General features: G+C 39.4%; 1 protein-coding gene across 6 annotated transcripts in view; it reads left to right on the top strand.

Annotated features, from left to right (window-relative positions):
- The window catches only part of PPP2R5C (protein phosphatase 2 regulatory subunit B'gamma), a 234,919-nt gene that overhangs the window by 135,440 nt on the left and 75,853 nt on the right, over nt 1-23,626 (top strand). For all 6 annotated transcript variants that reach the window (XM_067555048.1, XM_067555043.1, XM_067555042.1 and 3 more), the window contains one exon: nt 11,269-11,468. In XM_067555048.1, coding sequence (XP_067411149.1) covers nt 11,400-11,468 — 69 coding nt within the window. In that variant the 5' untranslated portion in view covers nt 11,269-11,399. The remainder of the gene's footprint in view (nt 1-11,268; nt 11,469-23,626) is intronic.

The raw sequence follows: 23,626 nt of genomic DNA, 5'->3' as shown, positions 1-23,626 counted from the left end.
TTAATCTGAATTATTATTATAGTAGAACCTCAAAGATATAAACATCTTGGGAATGGAGGTTTTTCGTAACGCTGAACAAAACATTATGGTAGTTCTTTCAAAAGTTTAAAACTGAACATTGACTTAATACAGCTTTGAAACTTACTATGAAGAGGAAAATCGCTGCTTTACATTAATATCGTGTAAATGAAATAAGCACAGAAACAGATTCCTTATCTTGTCAAATCTTTTATTTTAAATTTTCCCTTTATTTTTAGTACTGTAGTTTACATTTAACTATATTTCAATTTTAAGTAATTTCTCTTGCTTTTTTTTTTAGTGTTGGTTATGCATGAAAAAAAAAAGCCGACACAAAAGCTCACTGATTTAAATGCCCATTCAAATAACACTAAAAAAATTGCTGCAGCAAAATGTGCTGGCACTAGTCTTTATAATGACAATTAAACTAAGTTTGGATACTTTTTTTTTATCCTGTGGTTCTTATGCAGGAAAATTATGTAGACTTGAAAAAAATCTTTAATAGTACTCTGTGGCCAGCAGCCCACTGCCAGCACTCCTCCTTCCCCTTCCCCTTGCACTGCCAGAGGACCCTGGAGCATAGCTGCAGGCAGAGCTTGGGCTGCATCAGGGCACAGGCTGTGGCCCTTTAAAACTTCAGAGTGCAGCCTGCGGACAGCAGCTCTGATTCCAGCTCTCGCTCCTACTCCAGGCCAGGCTTTGGCTGCAACACCAGCAGCTCACTTGTCCTTCTCCTGAAGAAGGGGAGGATGAAAACAGCATCCCCCTCCAAGCAGGGTGGGGGTGGGCGTGAAACAGTATCTGCCCCTGCCCCTCACATGGGGAGTAGAGTTGGAGACAGAAAACCCAGATGTGCCTATTGTACCTTTAAGATGCAATCCAGGGTTGTTTTGTTTTTGTTTTTTCCCCTCTGTTGCTTACTTCTGGGTTCACAGGGTGTTTGGTTGACTGGTCAGTTCATATCTCTGGTGTTTGTATCTTTGAGGTTCTACTGTACTTCTAAATAAATCCCATAAAGAAGCATGGGTAGGAGGAGAAGTGAGCCTCCTTGAATGGACTATATCTATGCTTTTCTGATGGAAATACTGTTTTCCTAGGACTGAAGAGGGGAGAAATTCCAGTGTATCTTACTTTCCACTGAACACTTTACATTACAGTCATCCCTCCAGAGCAGAGGCTGGCTTGCAGGTGCCACAGAGCAAGAGAAGTGAAGTACATCAGCAACCTATTTCTGATACTCTACCTACTGTTTATAAACAATCTCACCAAGAAGCTTAATATGCTGAATTACTTGAGATACAGGCTCCACCCTTGAGGGATACCACATTCAGATATTACACACAGCTGTGTATAAGCAGCAGATGGCTCATTTCTTCTAGGTATGTCAAGGACCATTAGATGCTGATCTGGACACGCCAGCTGTGTCCTTTAGTCCACAGCAAGACCAACACACAAAATATTGTCTCAACATCCATTGAGGTGCACTATGACCAAGTGACATCTTAGTGCAGTCTAAGCAGCAGGAGATTATTCATAACCATAACAAACCAAATCTCTGTTCCAAAGGAAAGCCAGAAACCAGACTGTTACCTATCCTGGATGTCACTGTCCATAAGTACATGGAATTGAATAGACATTACCTTCTCAGTCACTTTCCCTGAAAAAGGAAGGTTTGAGACTGGGCAGTAACTGGCAAGCCAGTCCAGCATCAAGATATGCCTTCTTGAGGAGGGGGCAGACCTCCACATAGTGAGAATAGTGCCATTTTTCGCTAAGTGAGGTCTTGGAAATGTCTGTCAGTAATGACTCCACTGCTACTCTTTACTTTAAGCAACCAAGATGAACAGGGTAACGTATCCCCAAATATTGGGCATCAGGAGACTATATTGATCCTCATCAGAAATCAAATCAAACACAACACAGGTCTCTTAATCATAGAGGTTCATTTCCAGGCTAGTCTCTTTAAACCATCTTACTTATACATAATGTCACAAACTAGAGTTCAGCAATCATTTGTTAATATACCTCAGAATGAAATTAGCCTTTTTTGCAATTGCATCAAGTTGTTAACTCATACTCAATTTGTGGTCCACTATAACTACTGATTCTTTTCAGCAGTACGATAGGGAAAGAACAAGTTAAAAATTACTTAGACGTCTTTAACTCACCAGGGCATGATGCAATACATAGAATCATAGAGTTGGAAGGGACCTCAGGAGGTCATCTAGTCCAACCCCCTGCTCAAAGCAGGACTAACCTCAGCTAAATCATCCCAGTCAGGGCTTTGTCAAGCCGCAGCTTAAAAACCTCTAAAGATGGAGATTCCACCACCTCCCTAGGTAACCCATTCCAGTGCTTCAACACCCTCCTAGTAAAAAACTTTTTCCTAATGTCCAACCTAGACCTCCCCCCTTGCAACTTGAGACCGTTGCTCCTTGTTCTGTCGTCTGCCACCACTGAGAACAACCTAGCTCCATCCTCCCTGACCCCCCTTTCAGGTAGTTAAAGGCTGCTATCAAATCCCCCCTCATTCTTCTCTTCTGCAGGCTAAACAAGCCTAGTTCCCTCAGCTTCTCCTCATACATCTTGTGCTCCAGCCCCCTAATCATTTTTGTTGCCCTCCGCTACACTTTCTCCAACTAGTCCATATCCTTTTTGTAATGGGGGGCCCAAAACTGGACACAATACTCTAAATGCGGCCTCACCAATGCCGAATAGAGGGGAATAATCACTTCCCTCGATCTGCTGGCAATGCTCCTACTAATGCAGCCCAATATGCTATTAGCCTTCTTGGCAACCAGGGCACACTGCTGACTCATATCCAGCTTTTTATCCACTGTTACCCCCAGGTCCTTTTCTGCAGAACTGCTGCCTAGCTCGTCTGTCTCCAGTCTATAGCTGTGCATGGGATTCTTCCTTCCTAAGTGGAGGACTCTGCACTTTTCTTTGTTGAACCTCATTAGAGTCTTTTGGCCCAATCCTCCAGTTTGTTTAGGTCACTCTGTATCCTATCCCTATCTTCCAGGGTATCTACCACTCCCCCTAGCTTAGTGTCATCTGCAAACTTGCTGAGGGTGCAATCTACCCGATCCTCCACATCATTAATGAAGATGTTGAATAAAACCGACCCCAGGACTTACCCCTGGGGCACTCTGCTTGTTACTGGCTGTCAGCTAGACATCGAACCATTGATCACTACCCATTGAGCCCAATGATCTAGCCAGCTCTCTATCCATTTTATAGACCATTCATCCAACCCATACTTCTTTAACTTGCTGATAAGAATACTGTGGGAGACTGTATCAAAAGCTTTGCTAAAGTCAGAGTATACTGTGTACAGTTCTAGTCGCCTATATTCAGACTCGATCAGGTGCAGAGAAAGGCAGCTAAGATGATATGGGGAATGGAGAGCCTGTTTTACAAGAGGAGACTTTGACTATGTTTACACTGCAATTAGACATCCACCTCTGGCTCATGCCAGCTGACTCGGGCTTGTGGGGCTCAGGCTGAGGGACTGTTTAACTGCGGTGTAGATATTTGGGTTTGGGCTGAGCTCTGGGACCCTCTCATGTCGCAGGGCCCTAGAGCCTGGGCATAAAATCAACAGCCTCTTCCTACTGTCAGTTCCAACACCCTAAAGATTATATTCATTCTTTTAAAACCAAAGTAATGTTTAATAATGCCAAATATAAATCAGTATTAGTTTCTTCAACTTTTGTTAGTAATCTTTTTACTGTTTTAAAACCATTTTCAACCTGCCCATTAGATTGTGAGTAACCTGGATTAGATGTATTGTTTTTGAAATCATATGCTATGGCAAAACTTCTAAACCCTTGACTGTAAAATTGAGATCAATTATCAGTCATTACTATATTGGGAATACAATGCCTTACAAAAATGTATTTAATTTTATTAATGACTTATATGGCATGCGTGTTTTGTAGCATAGTTGTTTCAAGAAAATGCAAAAAATAATCAAGAACTATAACATATGCATGTCCTTTATATTCAAATAGAACTAAACGTACTTTAGATCAAGGTCTTACATTTCCTTAAATAAATGTCAGAGGTGGTTTGAGCATTTTTATATTTTTGACATCTGTCTTTTATATAATCCTCTATATTTTGGTTCATTTGGGGCCAATACAGAACCTCCCTTGCTCTACATTTAAATTTTCTGTGCATAAGTGTCCCTTATGTATGCATTTTGACATCTCCGCTGTTAACCCTAAGGGAATTATTACTCTATTACCTTTAAACAGAATTCCTTCAATTACTTTTAAGTCTTGAAAAAATTGATTACATGGCTTCGGTATCATTTTTTATTATATCCTTTTTCAGTAGCTGTAATCATCTTTGAAAATTCTCATCCTGTCTAGGTGCTGGTACAACTTCTTCCTATACTCTTTCTGGTATAAGAAACAATTTTAAAGTACATCTACATGTACCACATCATCATCATCATTGTCCTCATCTTCAATTACGTTGATTACGTCATAAACTGTAGAAAGACTAGCAGCAACAATTAATGATTTGCCTGGCTGATACTCAAATTTTAAATCATATAAATACAATTGAAAAAGTAATCTTTGTAACAGAGACAGTATGTCTGTTGTGCTCTTTTCTGTATGCAGTGTTTTCAGGTCAGTCCTAGGATATTAGAGAGAGAAGGTGGATGAGGTAATATCTTTTATTGGACCAACTTCTATTGTTGAGAGAGACAAGCTTACCTCACCCACCTTGTGTGTCTATGGTGTTCTTTTTTGGAATATTAACTAATGGTTAATTTTTAACAGATTAACAGATTTCCCATTTATAAATGTGAATATTTTTGCATGCAAAAACAAATGCTAAAGCTGTTTTTTTTCTATTTGAGCATACCTGTACTGACGTTCCATTTCTGACATAGCTCTAGATGCATAAGAAACTGGTTTCCATACGTCACCATGTTTTGTAATAGAACTGCTCATAGGCTTTTTTTTGGATGCATCTGAAAACAGTTTTGTAAGTCTATTACTATCAAATAGTTTTAATGCTAGAGTTGTTAGTTGGTTAAATTGCTTAAATTCTTGTTGATGTTCACAGTCCCATTTCCACTAATTATTTTTACAAAGTAAAGAGCTTAAATTTGTTGTTTCTTCTGCTATGTTAGGTATGTATTTTCCTACAAAATTAACCATCCCCAAAAATGTTTGTAATGACTTCTTCTCTTTTGGGTAAGCAATATTATCAATTACTTGTATTCATTCAATGTTAATTCTTGCACTCTAAATTTAAATTTATTTTTGTCAAAAATGTAAGGATCCATCTTTCTTTTCTACTATTATTAATGAATTCACCACTAAGTTGGCTCGTCCACTGTTTTAATTATATCTAAATTAAGTAACCTTTCCAATTCCTTTTGTACCCTACTTCTTAAATCTAAGGGTATTTTTCTAGTTGCATGTATAACTGATTTCTTTGTTTCATTTAACTCTATTTTATACATTATATCCAATTTACCAATGGATGCCAGTGACTAACTCTGTAAAGTAATGTTCTGTTTCCAGTGTTTCAGAATCCTGAATAATCTGAATTTCACCAATTAGATTTAGTAGTAACCATTTTTCTAAACCTAAAATAGAAATGCCTTCTTTGTCCCTTAACTATTACAAGCCTTATGTGTTCTAATTTATCTTTAACTATGACTTGTAATTCACAAATACGCGCAACAGGAATTTTTTCATCATTATGAGATTTCAAATTAATATGTATTTGTTCTCTTACTAAAGGTTTTACTTTTAGACATTTTAAAATTTCTTCTGAAATTACATTAGCTTGTGTACCTGTATCTACCACATATGAAATAAGTGTTCCTCTAGTAGATAATGTAACTGTCCAATCTTCCTTGTAGTTCAGAGTGACTCTTTTCACAATAGCCAGAAACAAATTTTCTTCATCTATAATGTCAGTTCTTTATTCCTTATTTGTAAGGATAAGATTGTGTCATGGAGGTCACAGAAGTCACAGATTCTGTGACTTTCAGAGAACTCTGTGACATTTTTCACTTAGGACAGCGGGGTGCCCCCGCAGTTCCCAGCCACAGTGGTTGGTGGGGTGGCTGAGTCACCAGGGCTGCAGCAGGGGGCACTGGAGTTGTCAGTTGCGGCAGCAGTGGATGCTGGGCCCTCTCCTTCTCTTTCCTCTCCTTCCCCTAGTGGGGCTTAGGCTCTCATCTTCCTTCCCTCCGCCCAGCTCTGGCTTCAGTCAGCCCTTCTTCCCTCACCCATTGTTTTAGTAAAAGTCACAGACAGGTCCCGGGCTTCCATGAATTTTTCTTCATTGCCTGTGACCTGTCCGTGACTTTTACTAAAAATAACTGTGACAGAATGTTAACCTTACTTACTTGGTATCTTCTCTGAGACTTTTGAATTGTGAACTAAATGTATATTTCTAAGTTTTTCCAGACTTCTGTATTTACAAACTTTTGCAAAATGATTCTATTTCTTCTAGATATGATAGGTTTGACCATATGCTGGACATTGCCTAGGCTGGTGCCTCCTTCCATATCTAGAACATTCTTTCATATGCTCAAATGTTTTAACTTTTATACTTTCACTTGTTTTACTCCATAGACTTGTTTTGTATTTTTCCTGATGAAGTGTATATTAACTTCAGTTTTTCTTTCTACAACGTACAGTCGTTGTTGATTAAGTTCAGCAGTTTGGCAAATTCTCACTGCTTATTCCTGATCTAGATCTGGCTCTTCTAACAAGTCTTTTTCTTCCACTGATATCTTTTATTCCTATTGCAAATTGATCTCTTATCAATGACTCAGATTGTGGAAATTATATGTCTGACTTCTTATCTTTAGATCTGTTAAAAAAAATCATTCAAAAGTCTTCCTCCATTGGATTTCTTAAGTCAGTGTTTCTCAACCTTTTAAGCAACAAGTACCCCCTAACGTATTAAAATTTTAATATGTACCCCAACACTCAATTTTCCACTCTGAGAAATAATGTTTTTCCCCTTTACCGCTGGACAACTGTATTTCTCGTAAAGCAGAAGAGTTCTGAGTTCTGCAGTGCTGTGTGGCTGTGACAGATCACAAAATCCCCTGCTGTTTCTCCCCCCTCCTTTCTCCTCCCTTTCCTCCATATAGAAGCAAAGGTCAATGCCAGCCAATCACTGTGGCCTGATGGTGGGGGTCACGTGATGTTCTCCTGACACAGGCGGGAACTTGTGTGGTATGAGCAGGCACTAACAGCCCACCAGAGTGGATAGCAGCGCTCCCCATGACCATCCCTAGGGGGGTGCGGGTCTGGGGCAAATCACACTGCAGCCTCACTTACTTCAAGAATTATTAGCAATTTTCATTAGTGTTGATGCTTCATTTTTCCTATTAAGATACAGTGTACTATAACTGAATTACAGTAGAAACTCAGAGTTTTGGAGGTTGTTCATATCTCTGAAATGTTTGTAACTTTGAACAAAACATGGTTGTTCTTGGAAAAGTTAACAATTGAACATTGACTTAATACAACTTTGAAACTTTACTACACAGAAGCAAAATGCTACTTTGTTTAAATGAAACAAGCACAGAAACAGTTTCCTTATCTTGTCAAATCTTTTTTTAAACTTTCCCTTTATCTTTTTAGTAGTTTATGTTTAACACAGTAGTGTATTATATTTGCTTTTGGGGTGTGTGTGTGTCGCTGCTGCTGCCTGATTGTGTACTTCCAGTTCCAAATGAGATGTGTGGTTGACCAGTCAGTTGGTAACTCTGGCGTTCCTAACTCTTGAGGTCCTATTGTGTATAGCTTTATGTCAATTACTTGTGTTGCCAAAGCCTGTATTTAAACTTCTGAATATTACAGAGCCTAATTAGGTAGTATGTCAAGGTTTCATGCAGTAGCCTGGCATGGGTTTCTATACGATGAATACTCATAAATATTTGGGGCTGAATCAGAGCTTTTGTAAGCCCTTGCATTCAATGGTGAAGTATCAGATTGAACTGGAAAGTGCAATTTCAAGGAATATTGTTTGTGCAAAAAAGCCTTTAAATATAGGCAATAAAATACTGCTAATTTGGATATACAAACAATTATTGAATTAAAGACCAATGCTAAGGAAATTGTAACTTCTTTGAGTGCTTGTTTACATGTGTTCCACTTCTGATGTACACATGCCGGAAATCGGAACATGTTAGCCAGCAGTTTCCGTTGATCATACAGGCTCCCTTGGTAAAAGCAATGATAGTCTATTAAATTAAATTGTACCAAAGGTTGGTATTTTATGTTTTTTTCATATGTAGGTTAAACACTTCTGAAGTGCTCTGAATATTAGGCTGGAATCCTGCCTGTAGTTATAAGAAAAAGCTCTGCTCTGTTCATGAGCAGCTGTCATTTAGCACTTTCTTTCTAGTTATAGAGCTCTTTGCTGCCGGTGGTCTCCTAGCAACACTGACGAAAGCTGTCATTGAGTTTTGCTGTTTATTGTATACTGTTTACTTTGATGTGCTCCTGTTGTTGCTTTTGGAACCAGTATTTGGAGTTACTTCAGCATGCAAAGTTTAAAGAAATTATGATTGCTTGCCACTTAATACAAAATATGTATTCAAAATATATTTTAGACTCTGTTTCCAAATAGCAGTATTGTTTGCTATCCCAAGATACATTTGTCAATCACTTACAGGGAAAATATCCTAGCATGTTAAATATCAAACCAGACTACTCAAATGCTGTCAAATACTCAAGTTACTAGGTTTGTATTTGTTGTACATACATGTATCAGTAGCAAAATCTGAAACAAACTGTGATCATATTAGTAGAGGGACTCTTGCTGCTTGTGATAAAAAGTCCTAGCATTTTATAGTACTTCTGTGGAAAGGGGGATAAATTTAGTTAATTAGTGGAACTGAAAGCAAGCTGTTAAAGTGTTTGCAGAGGCAGTCTTATCTTACTCTGTTAACCTGCTGTGCTTCTCTTGGATGCTAATATCTAATGAAAAAGAATTGCTGTACAAAACTCAAGTTTAAAGTATATTATCTCATTGTTACCATGTACAACCTCTGCCAGTTGTATCCACTGATTGTTTTTTGTCTTACTTTTAGATTCCAAATTCTTCAGGGCGCAGGGACTGTCTGCTATGTGTGTTCTACGATGTCTAGCACAGTGGGGCCCAGATCCATGCCTGGGTCCCTTAGTTGTGACAGCAATACAAATAATAATAGAATCCAAAGAAATACGAAGGATAATTTTACTTTCATACAATACAGCCTAATAGGTATCCATTTCACCAAGCTAATGGGGTAACTGAGAATACATAGCAATATGTAGGAATTCTCAAAACTTGTCTGTATAATTGGGACTGTCAGCCTTGGCAAATATAGAAAAAGTACAATAAAGTTTAAATGAGTGAGGTAGCACTTTACTTTGGTGGCTCCTTCACATAAGATTGTTCTGTTTTCTATCAATACCCATTAGTGTGTCGTGCACTGAGAAGGATGGAGCAATTTACATCATCAATTTAAATCATTTGTGTTTGTTTTTTTATAGAAAAATTACTGATTTAAATCAAGTTGAAGTTTTATAAAACTAATTGTGAAATTTGTGCTGTTGCAACTTTAGATTAAAATTCTGGAATGGACTAAATTATAAACACCACGTTTTACAGATAGGGAGTTTTATTTGAATTTTACCATTCTGTTGTTTGATGGGGGTGGAAATATGTATATTGAAAGTTAAGACTCTGATCCTTCAAGCTCATAAGCATGTATGTAACTTTACTCATGTAAATTGTACCAGTGACTTCAGTGAGATTATTCATACTTAAAATTTAGCACATGCTGAGGTATTTGTGGCATCAAGGGGCTAAAATTATATTTTTATTTAAAAATTACTGGTATTAAATCATTGTCTCTTCAAAACAAAAGAGCTTTAATGTTAACCATGAAAAGTTTAAGCTTTCAGTACATTAACAAATTCCTGTGTTGTTTTTTTGTTTGTTTGTTTGTTTTTTGTTTTTTTATAAACTCTCAGGCCAATATTTTAAAAAATTGGAGCCTACATTTAGGTTCCTAAACACACATTTAGGCACCTAAAGATGGAATTTTCAAAAGCACCGAGTTTATTTAGGAGCACTAATCCCATTGGATTCAAACTGCAAACCCTGATGGAGGAGTGTAAGCTGACCAAAGCATTTGAGTTTTCTTGGCTTATGAAAGTTCAGTATATTGGAAGGTGGTGTCGGTTGAAAACAAAATTGCAGACTATTTGGTTATCAGTGTTATGTATTATATGTGAACTCTAATGCTTAATAATGTCACTTTCAGTGTCAGCATTATTGATTTCTTTGATGGACATTTTAGAGGATGTAACAAGACAAGTGGTGAATAGTGTAGCTCACAGAAGGTGGGAATTGAGAGATTTTCATTTGTATTACCTAGTCAAGGACCAGGATTTTGTCAAACTATAAAGATAGGTAGTGTGTGTCTACACACTGAAAACAGAGTTTCTGAATATTCAAACTGTGTAATTGGTTTTTTTTTCTCTCCACTCAATAAAAATCCGGAGCCATACAGTTTCAGGCCCCATTTCTCTAAAGACTTGTGTCCTTCATAAAGTGCATGAATCTTCTAAAGAAAAAAAATTCAGCTTGAATACCCTTTTTTGCTTAAATAAGATGAATATATATACAGTGCCTTAGGATGTAGTACTTGCCACACAAAAGGGACACCTGAAATAGTGGCAAATGTAAAAATTCTTCCTTTCAAACTAACAGACTACCACCTCGGGAGTTTTAAAACTTCAGAAATGTACAATATTTAAAAGTCAGTTGCACAAACTAAAGATGCATGAAGCATCTTCAATCTGTTGAGTAGATGACTCTTAGTCTTAATATAATTTTGACACTTAAGATGAACTCTGGAATTTTGTGAGGCAAAAATAATCAAGTATGCATGTTTTTTCTGCACAATCATCAATTTTGACAAATGCAGGCAAACCGCTTGTTGCATTGCCATTCATGCTTCCTATATCACAGGGTGTTACTGGAGCATAAGACTCCAATGTTGTTAAGAATCTTCACAATCTTTCTGTGTTTTGCAGGAACTTTAAGATTTAGAACACTTGCTGGTATTCTTCAGCACTATTACAGTCTCTAATTTAAAAAAAAAAGGGGGGGGCGGGGGAGAAAGTGGGAGGAGTGCAAAGTCCTTTATAGTAACATAGTTTCTAGACATGTTCATAACCAAATATTTTCACTTTTCAGATGTTCCTCCTGCTGATCAAGAAAAGCTTTTTATTCAGAAGTTGCGACAATGTTGTGTCCTTTTTGACTTTGTTTCTGATCCACTGAGTGACCTAAAGTGGAAGGAAGTAAAACGAGCTGCTTTAAGTGAAATGGTAGAATACATCACACATAATCGCAATGTGATCACAGAGCCCATTTACCCAGAAGTAGTACATATGGTAAGTGATTTAACAACCGGAAATATTTTGAAAGTCCTTTTTGTAGTTCAGAGTTAATTTTTTGCCTATATTAATTTCTTTTAGTAAAGCTTAGCTGGTCTTTTTGAAGCTTTCATTATTTTAACAGCTTTCATGAAAAACCTCTCTCTCTAATCAGTTGTCTTTTTAAAAACTGACAACTTTCAAAGACATCTTGTTAGTGTTTTTTGAAATACTTGGTTCCTCCTCTGGTTATTCATGAATGTGGAAACTGTCATGCAGAAGTTAAAGCGCATTGGAATCTCAGAAAACAAATTTGCTTTGGTACAGTTTAATTTCTTCAGTCTTGTGTTCACAACCTACATATTGCACATACACAAACTATGTTAAAAGAACATAAAGATTGCAAAATGAAACACTTGAAAGTTAAGAAGTGCCAAAATTAAGTCTTCTTGCAGCCTCATTTTCATTCCCCTTTTGTGTCTGCATTATGACGCAATCTTTAATTTCATAATAACTTACTAAGCCAATGAGAAAATTAATTCTGTACAAATAGCTGAAAGCCCATGCTGTTGCACAGATGAAATTCATAAGGTCTTGTGTAAAAAAGCCAAAAATGGCAGAGAGCATAAAAATTGGACAGTAACAGACCTCAGATCTCATTGATGACTGAACCTGGTGACATTCTGAACTAAAAGATCTTTCAGCCATGCTTGTAGGTGTTTCCATTGCTTTGCACTGCCTCAACAGATATTCTAGGTTTCTGAGAGACACACAGTAACTATAGACTCAGAGTAGTGTTTGAATACCATGAGATGGATGAGGCATGGGACCTTACTTGAATAATGAGGATAAAACAAGTACTGAATAGATGCTCATTCCATGATCACCATCCATGCTGTGCATTGAATGAGGCAGGAATCTTATGGAAAAATAGTATGTGATTGTGTAATTAAAGACCTGTATCACTCCCCCTGGCTTCCTGTCCCAGCCTCCTTTGGTGAGCTAGTCCCAGTCTCCTTGTTGCAGTTTACGCCTTCCACACCCCAGTCCAGTAGCTTCTTCCTCCATGCTCTCTGGATGCCAGCAGAGAAGAAGCATTGAGAGCACAAAAGATACAGTCTTTCTGCTTTCATTTATGATGCCTGGCACCCCAATGGCCAGCAGCAATTGCCGGGAAAGACTTCTCACCCATGAAGTCTTTGGCTGAAGTACTCCCAGTACGGATGGAATCTTTGAAGAATTTTGGGCAACCTGTTAGAGTTTGGCAGCTGAGCAGAGAGTTTTTTCAAAGGCATATAACTTGGCTAAATCATGATGGATTTTTATAGAGACAGCAAAAGGCACATCCTTGACAAAAAAGCGAATGAACTCTGTTAAATTTCAAGGCCATGCTCCAAAGCTTGTGGACTTCTGCAGGGTTCAGTCTTATTACTATGCATGTTAAATGTCTGTAGGCTGCTGGAGGTGGTTAGTGAAGATGTATAGGTTACAGTGCTTCACTGTGTTGATAACACTAAGTTTTATCTCCAGCTCTGTTAATCCAGCAGGAGTGATTGAGCACCTGACCCAATGTCTGGTGAAGATTGAGGCATAAATGAGAGCAAGCTGGATGAGACTGAGATCAGATAAAACGGAGGTAGTGATGGTGGGTTGGGATAGGCAACCAAATCTATTTGGGAGATTTGTATCTGCCCACATGATTGAGGGAGTGTTCCTGCCATTTGTGACTAGAGTTAATAATTTATGGGCCTGACTCGACCAATAGCTGTAAAGAAATGAGATGAGCTGTAGAGAGTAGTAGTAGCTGGCCAGATTGATTTTTTTACATCTACATTTGACCAGAAGGATACCTGCCACCTTTCTTTCAGATACAGCAATTACTGCTGTAATCCATGATTTTGTCACTTTGTGATTAGACTTTTTTACAATGCACACTATATGGGACTATATATTAAGTCTGTATTGGAGCTGAAGCTGATGCAGAGTGTCTTATTGGGAACACATGACACCTGTGCTCTCTGATTTGGACTGTTTGCTAGGTGAATTTAAAATGTTGGGTTTAACCTGTAAAATCCTAAATGGCCTGAGATCTGCTGGCTTGAGAGATCACCTCTCTTCACATACAGTTCTACCACAACTGCAGTCAATGAGAGCCCATGATCTGGTGCTCCCTAGTTATAAAAGAGAGGGAGTTGCTGGCAGGGCATTCTGAGGCCCTCTTGTCTGAAATAACACAATCATATTAACTTTCCAGCCTTGCTTACAGAGTTTATCTATTTTTTCAGGCATTTGATAAAAGTTGGGGTATGTTATTGTTTTGCAAAGATGGATGATACTGGGTTGCTATTTATTATTTGATTATCACAGGATTTTATTAAGGAATGAAAATAAGGTATATATCTACTTTAAGTAACAGAAGAGCATCTAGAATTTTTGGATTGCTGTCTTTTATACCTTTAAATTAGATAATATTTTAAAAAGAGCACCCAGAGAGACTTGTTTTGCAGGAGAATCAAAATGGCAGCTTTAATAGATTGCTTTTAAAACTTTGATTTGGCACTGAATAAATATATTTGAGTGTAGATGGCACTGCTTTTTCAATCCAAAACAAAATTATTAACACTCTACAAGTGTCCACAAAATCTTACTTCTCAGAGGTAACAACTCCAAATTGGCAGCAGGAATCTGGCTTTGTGGAATTTCATAAGAAGATAAGAATGGCCATATTGGATCTGACCAGTGGTCCATTTGGCCCAGTATCTGGTCTTCCAACAATGGCTAGTATCAGACACTTCAGAGGAAATGAACATAACAGGGCAGTTTATCCAGTGATCTATCCTCTGTCATCCAGTCCCAGCTCCTGGCAGTCAAAGGTTTGGGGATACTTAGAGCATGGGGTTTGTCCCTGACCATCTTGGCTAATTGATGGACCTATCCTCCAGGAACATATCTAATTCTTTTTTGGGGCCAGTTATACTTTTGGTCTTCACAATTCCCATTAATGAATTCCACAGGTTGACTGTGCACTGTGTGAAGCAATACTTCCTTATGTTTGTTTTAAACCTTCTGCCTGTTAATTTCATTGTGTGAATCCTGATTCTTGTGCTATGTGGGGGGTAAATAACACTCCCCTATTCGCTTTCTCTACTCTGTTCATGATTTATAGACCTCTATCATATCCCCTTTTAGTCATCTCTTTTCTAAGATAAACAGTCCCAGTCCTTTTAACCTCTCCTCATATGGAATCTGTTCCATACCCCTAATCATATTTGTTGCCTTTGCCTATACTTCTTCCAATTCTAATATATCTTTTTTGAAATGGGTAATTATCAAAATTGCATGCAATATTCAAAGTGTGGGCATACTATGTATTTATATAGTGGCATTGTGATATTTTCTGTCTTAAATTTTGGTTTTGCAAGGTGCCACAGGAGCTGTCAGTCTGCTACATGCTTTCCAAATGAGAACATTGTTGATTTCCTTTTATGGTATGTTGTTGCTGTCATTTGGATGGAAGAACATTTTAATTTTTTTAGTTTTTAGATGACTTGCAAAATCCATATGCCACAGCTCACAATTCCCAAGGGTGGTGACTTGCCCATGAGACTGTTTTGACAGATAAATAATTTGCCCTGTTCTTTCTCAGTATCTCTTAAAATGTGCCTAAAATAACATTCATCACATGTATGTGCTATCCAATTCAGAATACTGAATCATGCTTATTTGAAAGATGCCTCACATAAGGACTGTCGGTCATATCTATATTTTTATATACAGCATTTTAGGAATTAAATACCTTAATTTTTATAAAGTGAATAATTATTATAATTACACACAAAAAGACAAATGCCAGTTGAACATAAAATATGACTTAATCTATGTAGCATTCAAAACATGTAAAATGCTATAAAAATACTTATCTTGATCTTACTTGATCTTGTACAAACTACTATTATTTTTGTTCTTCCGTTGAAAGTAATGAAAACACTCCATTTGACGTCTTCAGTACAAAACACTAGTAGTCAAAATCTCTCAAATGGAAAAGTTGATGATGGTGTGTGTCATTTTGTATCCATCCAATGTTTTATCAGCTTCTTATAGCTCACTTTGTAGCATGGTAATTTTTTTTTTTACATTTGTCCTTTTTTTTTTTTTTTTTTTTTAAATCTATTTTCTTCTTATTGCTGTTGCCAGGTGGAGAATGGAACAGCTTCACTGGTTGATATGGTAGTCCAGTGAGCTATCAAAAAGCAAATTCTTTTGGCTCTTCTGTGGCCTTTGTCTTTGTGCATGCTAAAATAAAATTGGAACCATTTTCAAAAACTGTTATGCAGTGGAAACCATGTTAACTGTTTGTTTTTTGAGCACCCAACAGTGGACTAGCATCTGAGATATAGACATGTATTTGCTTACCCAGAAAGTTTACAGTCTAAATATAGGCTTGACACAATGAGGGACAGGCATAAACAAAGTGGGTCAGTGGGATGTGTACTAGAAGTCACCATCAGAATAGTGATCTGTCTGGACCATTATCCAGTTCCTGTCAGTGGCCAGTAGCAGATGCTTGAGAGGAAGATGCAAAAACTCTATGGCAGAAAATTATGAAATAACGTACTAATACAAAGTTTGATCCTGATCTGCCAATTGGTGATTGGCTTATGCCCTTAATTCCATTGGATCCGTTTTACATTTTTCCTTTTCAATATTCTTTAAATATCCCCTTTTTCTGGTAATAGAAACACCCAATTTACCTTCTCCTTACATTTAATTAATCTGAATAATTTTAATCATGTTCCCTCTTATTTGTCCACTTACAGAAGTCTTTTTTCTGCTTCTAATAATTTCCCCCAAATTCTAACTTACAGTAGGATCACTTGGCTACTCAGTAAGGCATGTAAACATCTTGGTGATTCATTTAAATTATATATTTTTATATAAAACATGAGCTCCCTTCTCATAGGTGATGTTTTGGGGGGAGATTTTTTGTGTTGCATATATTCCATTCCCCCTTACTTTGTCTGACAGATGAAAGATCTTCAAGTCAGGAACCTGTCATCTTGTATGTCTACATCACTAGGCATACTGTAATGGGGTGCACTCACCTCTTGCGAGCACCCCCTAGTCGAGTGTGTACGCACCTGCACTTTCTCTCCCTGTTGCCCTCCTTGGGTTTAGGTCCTTAATTAGTCTTGTAGTCTATAAATGGTCCCAGCCTGATATTGAGTGTACTCCAGGGTTTCCTCTCTGGAGGCAATGTCCTTGCCCTCTCTGAGCCTTTCAGGCTACAGCTCTCCTGCTGGGCCACTAAAGAATTCAGTTCCCCACTCTGAGGGTGCTTCAAAGTCCAGGCCACTTCCCCCCCAGTGACTTACGGGGGTGGGGAGACCCAGGCTCACCCACTACTCTGGATTCCAGCCCAGGAACCCTGTAGAGAGCAGCCATCTGCTGTGTCCCTTTATTTAAGCCATATTGCTGCTTTGATTCCCTGGGCCACTTCCCCACAGCCCCAAACAATCTTCATGTATACCTCAGGGCCTTGTCCTTATGGAGTGCCAGCAGTCAGCCCACAGCTCCTTCTCGCTCCCCCGGCTTCTGCCAGCACTGCTCTGTCCGAGGTCCTGTAGCTCCCTTAGCCTGCCAGGCACACCATCCACACTCCTCCAGCTCCAGCAAGGAACTGCTCTTGTCTCACTCTGTCCCTGCAGCTCTTTTTATACTAGCCTGCTGGGCCCTGATTGGCTGTGTCCCACACCACCACTGTAGGCAGCTTGGAGGACCCTCTCCACTGCCGTTTTTTGGGGCGGTGTATGGCAGGGCCACAAGGCCTCCAGCAGGTTTGCTACACCCCATCACACATACCTATAGTACAATAATAATAATACATAATAAATTTATAGTTCATGATAAAAGGCACCTATACTGATTTTCAAGAAACCAGATACAGGTTTTTTTTTTTTTTTAAGTGAAACATTACAAGGTTACAATGTGTTAATTCCTTCATATTGCACAGACATAAGAAAAGAATACTATTAATGTTAATCAACATGTAGATATTTCTTCTGAAAAAGTTGTCTCCTTCTTTAAATAAAATATATAGAAATTAGTAGCTTTACAGCTAGATGACTTTAAAAATAGCTAAAAAAAAGTTTAACTGCTGCTTGTATCATATATATGATATGACTTCATAACTTTAATCTCCAATATATAGAGTATGAGGGGCCTACACTGTGTGGGTGGACACACTCTCATCTGCTGTTTAAGCTATGAGCGCTATGGCTACATTTACAGCTAGTGTACGGACATTACATACCTATCTACCATTGGTATACAGTGTAAATGGTGAGACACATCTTAGGTGAATAGAATATGTTATATGCCTGAACCCCCAGGGCATGTACCCTAAATGGCTGTCTACACGCCCAAGCAGTACTTCTGGTGTTTGCGCTGCTATTTTTTGCAGAGCAGTGTCCCGCTGTCTTCCCCCTTCTGGAACTGCCAGAGCCTCTACCACTGCCTCCCCTGTGCCAGAGCTTCCCCCCACTTCCTCCTCCTTGCCAGAGCCTTTCACTGTGGCAGGGAAAGGCTCTGGCAGAGGGGAGGCAGTGGGACACTGCACTGATAAAAATAGTAGTGTAGGTGTGGGAGGCACTGTTTTGGTGTGTAGAGAGCTGGGTAGGGTATATACCCTGGGAATTTAGGCATGTAGGGCACTCTACTCACCTAAGCAATGACTCCCTGCTGCTGTTTATGCCCATGCTAGCTGGGCGTGCTGCATCTGTATTCTATATGCCATCAAAAGTGTAATCATATCCTGAGAGCACAACATCAGTGAGAAATGTTCATATCACATTTCATTCAGAGAGCTGTTCATAAGAAAACCAGCAAAGTGGAGGAGAGAAGGAAGAGAGATGATGGAGAGAGATTACTGTCACAATTCGACCAATCTGAAAATTTTCCCAGTGTTTTAGTTATAAAAAATGGGCCACTAGAAGGCATGGACATGGGAGCTGCCTCTGGATTAACTCATTAATGCAAATAGCTGTGAAAGTCCAAGATATTTTAACTTTTTTACTTCTATTTTTTAAAGTTTTTTAAAGCTGTATGCTTTAGAATCATGGCAATTTGAAATGCACAAAGAAATTTGTTCATATTAATACACTTCTGACTAAGACTAACATATTTGGTTACATTTTATTAAACTTATTTACTTGTGCCATATTGTGTAGTACTTGCTTGATTTATTTTGTTTGTTTTTTGGCTTGCTTTGGAGCATTAATTTTTATGGTGATTCAGTTCGGTGGTGACAAAAGAGAATGCAACAGATAATTTGGTCTCTATGATTAAACTCTTCTACACCCAAGAAAAGTCATCAGCTTTGGATACAATGCCATCACATAGGTGATCTCTGAAGGATTTTAAAAAATTAAGCTTTCTCCCCTCTTTTTGTATAAAGAGGGCATGAGAAGTTTTTCAGAAAAAGTATTTTTTCCCTGTTGGTTTTATAATGTTAGAGATACCAGGAGTTTCAATTGTAGTCTTTTCTGATTTTGTGGTTTTGTTGGATTTCGCTGTTTGACTAACACTTGCGCAAAAAAATTGATTCTGTAGATTCTGCCTGATTTTGAAGAGAATGAAGTAAATTTTATGTTTGAATCGTTGCTTTAAAGATAACCAAGTGAATTACTTCATACTTGAACTTATAAGGAAAATTAAGCTTGTGTGTATTATATACTTATTTGCTGTGGATCTGAAGGAGATGGGATGATGATGTCTTGCATTGGGTGCATTACTCATTAGATATTAGTGGTATGGAGGCAGTTTCGTTTAACCGGTATTGAAAACTTACCCTGCAGGTATGTTTGCTGAACCAAATACATCTTTTACAGTTCATTTCCAAGAAAGCAGATGTTTTCTCTTTTGCTGTTTGCGAGAGAGCCTTTTGAAAAGGATTCTTCCATGTGGGAAGTCAGTTTTTTTTAATTTACCACCCTTTCCTCACCCCCAGCAGTTTTCTACTTCTCCCTCCAGCTTGGCCTTAATCTGGAAAAGAGAAGGTCTTTATGGAAGCCTTTACAGGAAAACTGACCACAGGTGGTGACTCCATGGGTGCTCCTGGGCTCAAGCACCCATGGAAAAAAATAAGGGGTGCTTAGTAGCCACCAGGGCAGGTGCCACCAATCAGCTGTTCTGCTCACAACCCCCAATCAGCTGATTGGTCACGTGGCAGTTTTGCTTATGTGCTGTGCAGGTCATGGGCAGCTCAAGAGGAAGAAGTATCTGCTACTCAGCTTTGTGGGTTTGTTAGGTCTCAAAATGTAATTGTAAATGGGGAGATTACTATTAGTTAGCCAATTTTTAATCCATTTAATGTGTGCCATGTTAATTTTATATCTTTCTAGTTATTTAATCAAAATGTTGTGTGGTACCTTGGCAAATGCTTTGCAGAAGTCTAAGTATGTTGCATCAACATTATTATCTTTATCAACCAAACTTGTAATCACATCAAAAAAAGATATCAAGTTAGTTTGACAGGATCTGTTTTCCATAAATCCATGTTGATTGTCCTTAATTATATTATCCTCCTTTAATTCTTTATTAATAGAGTCCCTTATTAGCTGCTTCATTATCTTGCCCAGGATGAATGTGAGACTGACAGGCCTGTAATTACCCAGATCATCCCATTTACCCTTTTAAAATATTGGCACAACATTAGCTTGCTTCCAGTCTTTTAGAATACCAGGCAAGTTCCAGAATTCATTGAAAATCAACATTAACTGTCCAGGGATCTCCTCAGCCAGCTCTTTTAAAACTCCAGGATGCAATTTATCTGGACCTGCTGAATTAAAAATGTCTAACTTCTTCTTTGAGTGCTTGCTCATGTTGATTCCAGGTAAGTGTGTGCATGATGCATGCACAATTCGCCAGAAGGTTTCCCCCTGTTGGTATCCATAGGGTCGGCTCTAGTGCCCCCTGGAGTTACACCCTCATTGAGCCGTATAAAGGGCCCTGCTGACCTTCCACCTCTTCAGTTCCTTGTTACTGTGGGCTCAGACCCATTCTCAACCTACGAAACCTCAATAAATTCTTGAAGAAGCTGAGATTCCGCATGGTCTCCTTGGCCTCCATTATCTCCTCTCTGGATCCGGGCATTTGGTATGCAGCCCTCAACTTGAGAGATGCGTACTTCCATGTGGCCATCTTCCCAACCCACAGGAGATTCCTCCACTTTGTAGTCAAGTTCACAGATCCACTATCAGTTCACAGTCCTGTCCTTTGGACTATCTGCTGCCCCTTGTGTATTCACCACTTGTATGGCAGTAGTCACTATATTCCTGAAAAAGAGGAAGGTACAAGTATATCCATACCTCGATGACTGGCTGGTTAAGGGACACACCAGGGTGCAGGTGGAGGCAAACGTGAGCCTGATAAGGTCTACCTTTGACAGTTTAGGCCTTATGGTCAACGAACAGAAGTCGACTCTTATGCCTGCCTGGAGGATAAAGTTCATCGGGGCGGTGCTAGACTCAGGTCAGGACAGAGCATACCTCCTGGAATCTTGTTTTCTGGCCCTCTGTGGCCTCATAGAAGACTTAAAATGCTACCCCAGCTTGATGGCACGAAACTGCCTAAAACTGCTGGGGCACATAGCAGCATGCACATACGTCGTTCAATATGTGAGATTGTGCCTCAGGCCACTGCAAGTGTGGCTAGCCTCAGTGTACCATCCAGCTCAGGACAACACAGAGTAGTCTTATTTCCCCCTTTGGTGTTAGAAACCCTAGATTGGTGGCACAACCCATACATTGTACATGCAGGAGTACCTTTCTCTGCACCTTGTCCTTCACTGTGTCTAGTGACGGACACTTAAGCGATGGGCTGGGGAGCTCACCGAGGGGAGCTCAGGACTCAAAGATTTTGGTCCCATGCAGAACTCCTACTTTACATCAATGTAAGAGAGCTGAGAGCGGTATGCCTGGCCTGTCAAGGTTTTAAAGGTCACCTTATTTTATATAAGCAGACAGGGTGAGCACTCTCCTCTCCCCATGCCAGGAAACCCTCAGACTGTGGGACTTCTGCATCTCCCAATCAATACACCTACAAGCATCCTGCCTTCCTGGAGTTCAGAACGTGTTGGCCAAAAGCCTCAGCAGATTCTTCCTCAGTCACGAGTGGTGGATCTTCCCAGATGTGTTGAGCAGCGTCTTCCATTGGTGGGGAATTCCCTGCATAGACTTATTCGCCACAAGTCTCAACAGGAAGTGCTGCAGTTCTGCTCTTTCCAGAATCACAGCATGGGGTCTGTCACAGATGTGTTTCTTATCCTATGGACAGGTCAACTGTTCTGCATGTTCCCACCTACTCCACTCATCCACAAGGTTCTACTGAAGATCAGGCAGGAAAGTTCTGTCGTGATTCTGATAGCCCCAGCCTGACCTTGTCAGCACTGGTATACCATGATCCTTGATCTCTCAGTGGAACCCTGATCACTCTGCCTCTACTCCTGGACCTGATCATTCAGGAGCATGACAGCTTCTGATGTCCCAATCTGGGGTCCCTTTGCCTCACGGCATGGAAGCTCTAAGGCTGAACCCTCTGGAGCGAGCATGCTCAGAAGTGGTTAGAGAGGTCCTCTTTGGCAGCAGAAAACCCTCCACGAAAGTCTCTTACTTAGCTAAGCAGAAGAGATTTTCCGTTTGGGCTGCTCAGAAGGACATCCCACCCATACTGTCATCAATTCCTTCTTCCTAGATTATCTGTTACATCTGAAACACCAGGGTCTATCGGTGTCAATTAAAGTCCTCTTGACAGCCATCTCAGTGTTCCATCCCTGGTAGGCAGGCCGCTCAGTCTTTGCTAACCCCTTGGTTGGACATTTTCTGAAGGACCTGAACAGATTGTACCTTCATTCATGCCAGCCAGTTCCCCAATGGGACCTTAACCTTGCTCTGTCAACACTGACGGGATTGCCATTTGAGCCCCTGGCAACTTGCTTGCTCCTCTATCTTTCCCGAAAAGTGGCCTTCCTGGTGGCCATAACTTTTGCCAAGACTGTATCTGAACTCAGGGTGCTCATGTCAAAACCTCCCTATACAACTTTTTCAAGGATAAGGTTCAACTTTGTCCTCACCCAGCTTTTCTTCCAAAGATGGTTTCCCAATTCCATGAGAATCAGAACATATTCCTCCTGGTTTTCTACCCGAAACTACACACTAACAGTCGGGAGCATAGACTGCATTTGCTGGATGTCAGCACATTTCAAAGAACAACAGTTAGAAGGTTAATAACCGTTTTTTTAAGGAACTACTCTTTAATATCTCTTGAGATATTAGTGGAATGGAAAGAGTGTTATCATCATGATATGATATAACTATATCATCTTTTTTTTCCCAGATATGGAACAGAAATACCTTTTCTCCATTATTGATAATTAAGACAGACTTAGTAGACTTTTTTCTTACCCTTCTACAAAGTTTACTTGCAACCAGCTCAGTATCTTTACACATTATGGATTGTGAGGGCACAATTTGGAAGGTGTGCTGGACTGTGGAAGTAGTTTCTATGGGGACAGTCTCTGCTTCAGGACTCTTTCCAGTTAGTGAGCTTTCCTTCTAGCTGAAACAGACAGAGAGAGGGTTGGCCATTTACTGCTAGCCTATATTGCAGGGTAGGGCGGGATGGATTGATTTTAACTCCTGTGGTGGCCACTGACCAATGGTAGTTCACGTTCATAAGGGAGGCCACCTTGGTTAATACTGTTGCTTCCTTCAAGTGCTGGAATTGGCTGCTCAACAAGGGGCCCCTGCTTATAAAGGAATAATAACCAATAGAAGCCTCTTTTGATCCACACAAAAACCTCGTTCAGTCCACTGTCCTCTGATGCAAAATCCCTCCCCCTTTTTTCCTGTGGCTTTTAGTTCTAGTTGTATGTGATATCAAGTGCTTGTTACTCAGTATGTACCAGGTTGGTTGCACATATGGTTCAGATATTTATAGCTATTAGATGAAGCTGGCACATGAGGACTTTAAAACAACTGTATGGCTTGCATTACAGGGGCTCCTGTGGGGTTTGAGTCCAAGGTGTTGGCACATGGTACTATTGATTTGCTGTCCTGTGAAATGAAGATAGATATGGCAGCTGATCTTGGCTACATGGTTAAGATTTTTTTCTCTCTCAG

The sequence above is a fragment of the Emydura macquarii genome, unplaced genomic scaffold (assembly GCF_026122565.2).
Source record: "Emydura macquarii macquarii isolate MOO-44397 ecotype Brisbane River unplaced genomic scaffold, CSIRO-AGI_Emac_v2 contig_1551, whole genome shotgun sequence".
NCBI lineage: Eukaryota > Metazoa > Chordata > Testudines > Chelidae > Emydura > Emydura macquarii.
Note: the sequence above shows the minus strand (reverse complement) of the source record. Positions and strands in the feature narration are given on the sequence as shown.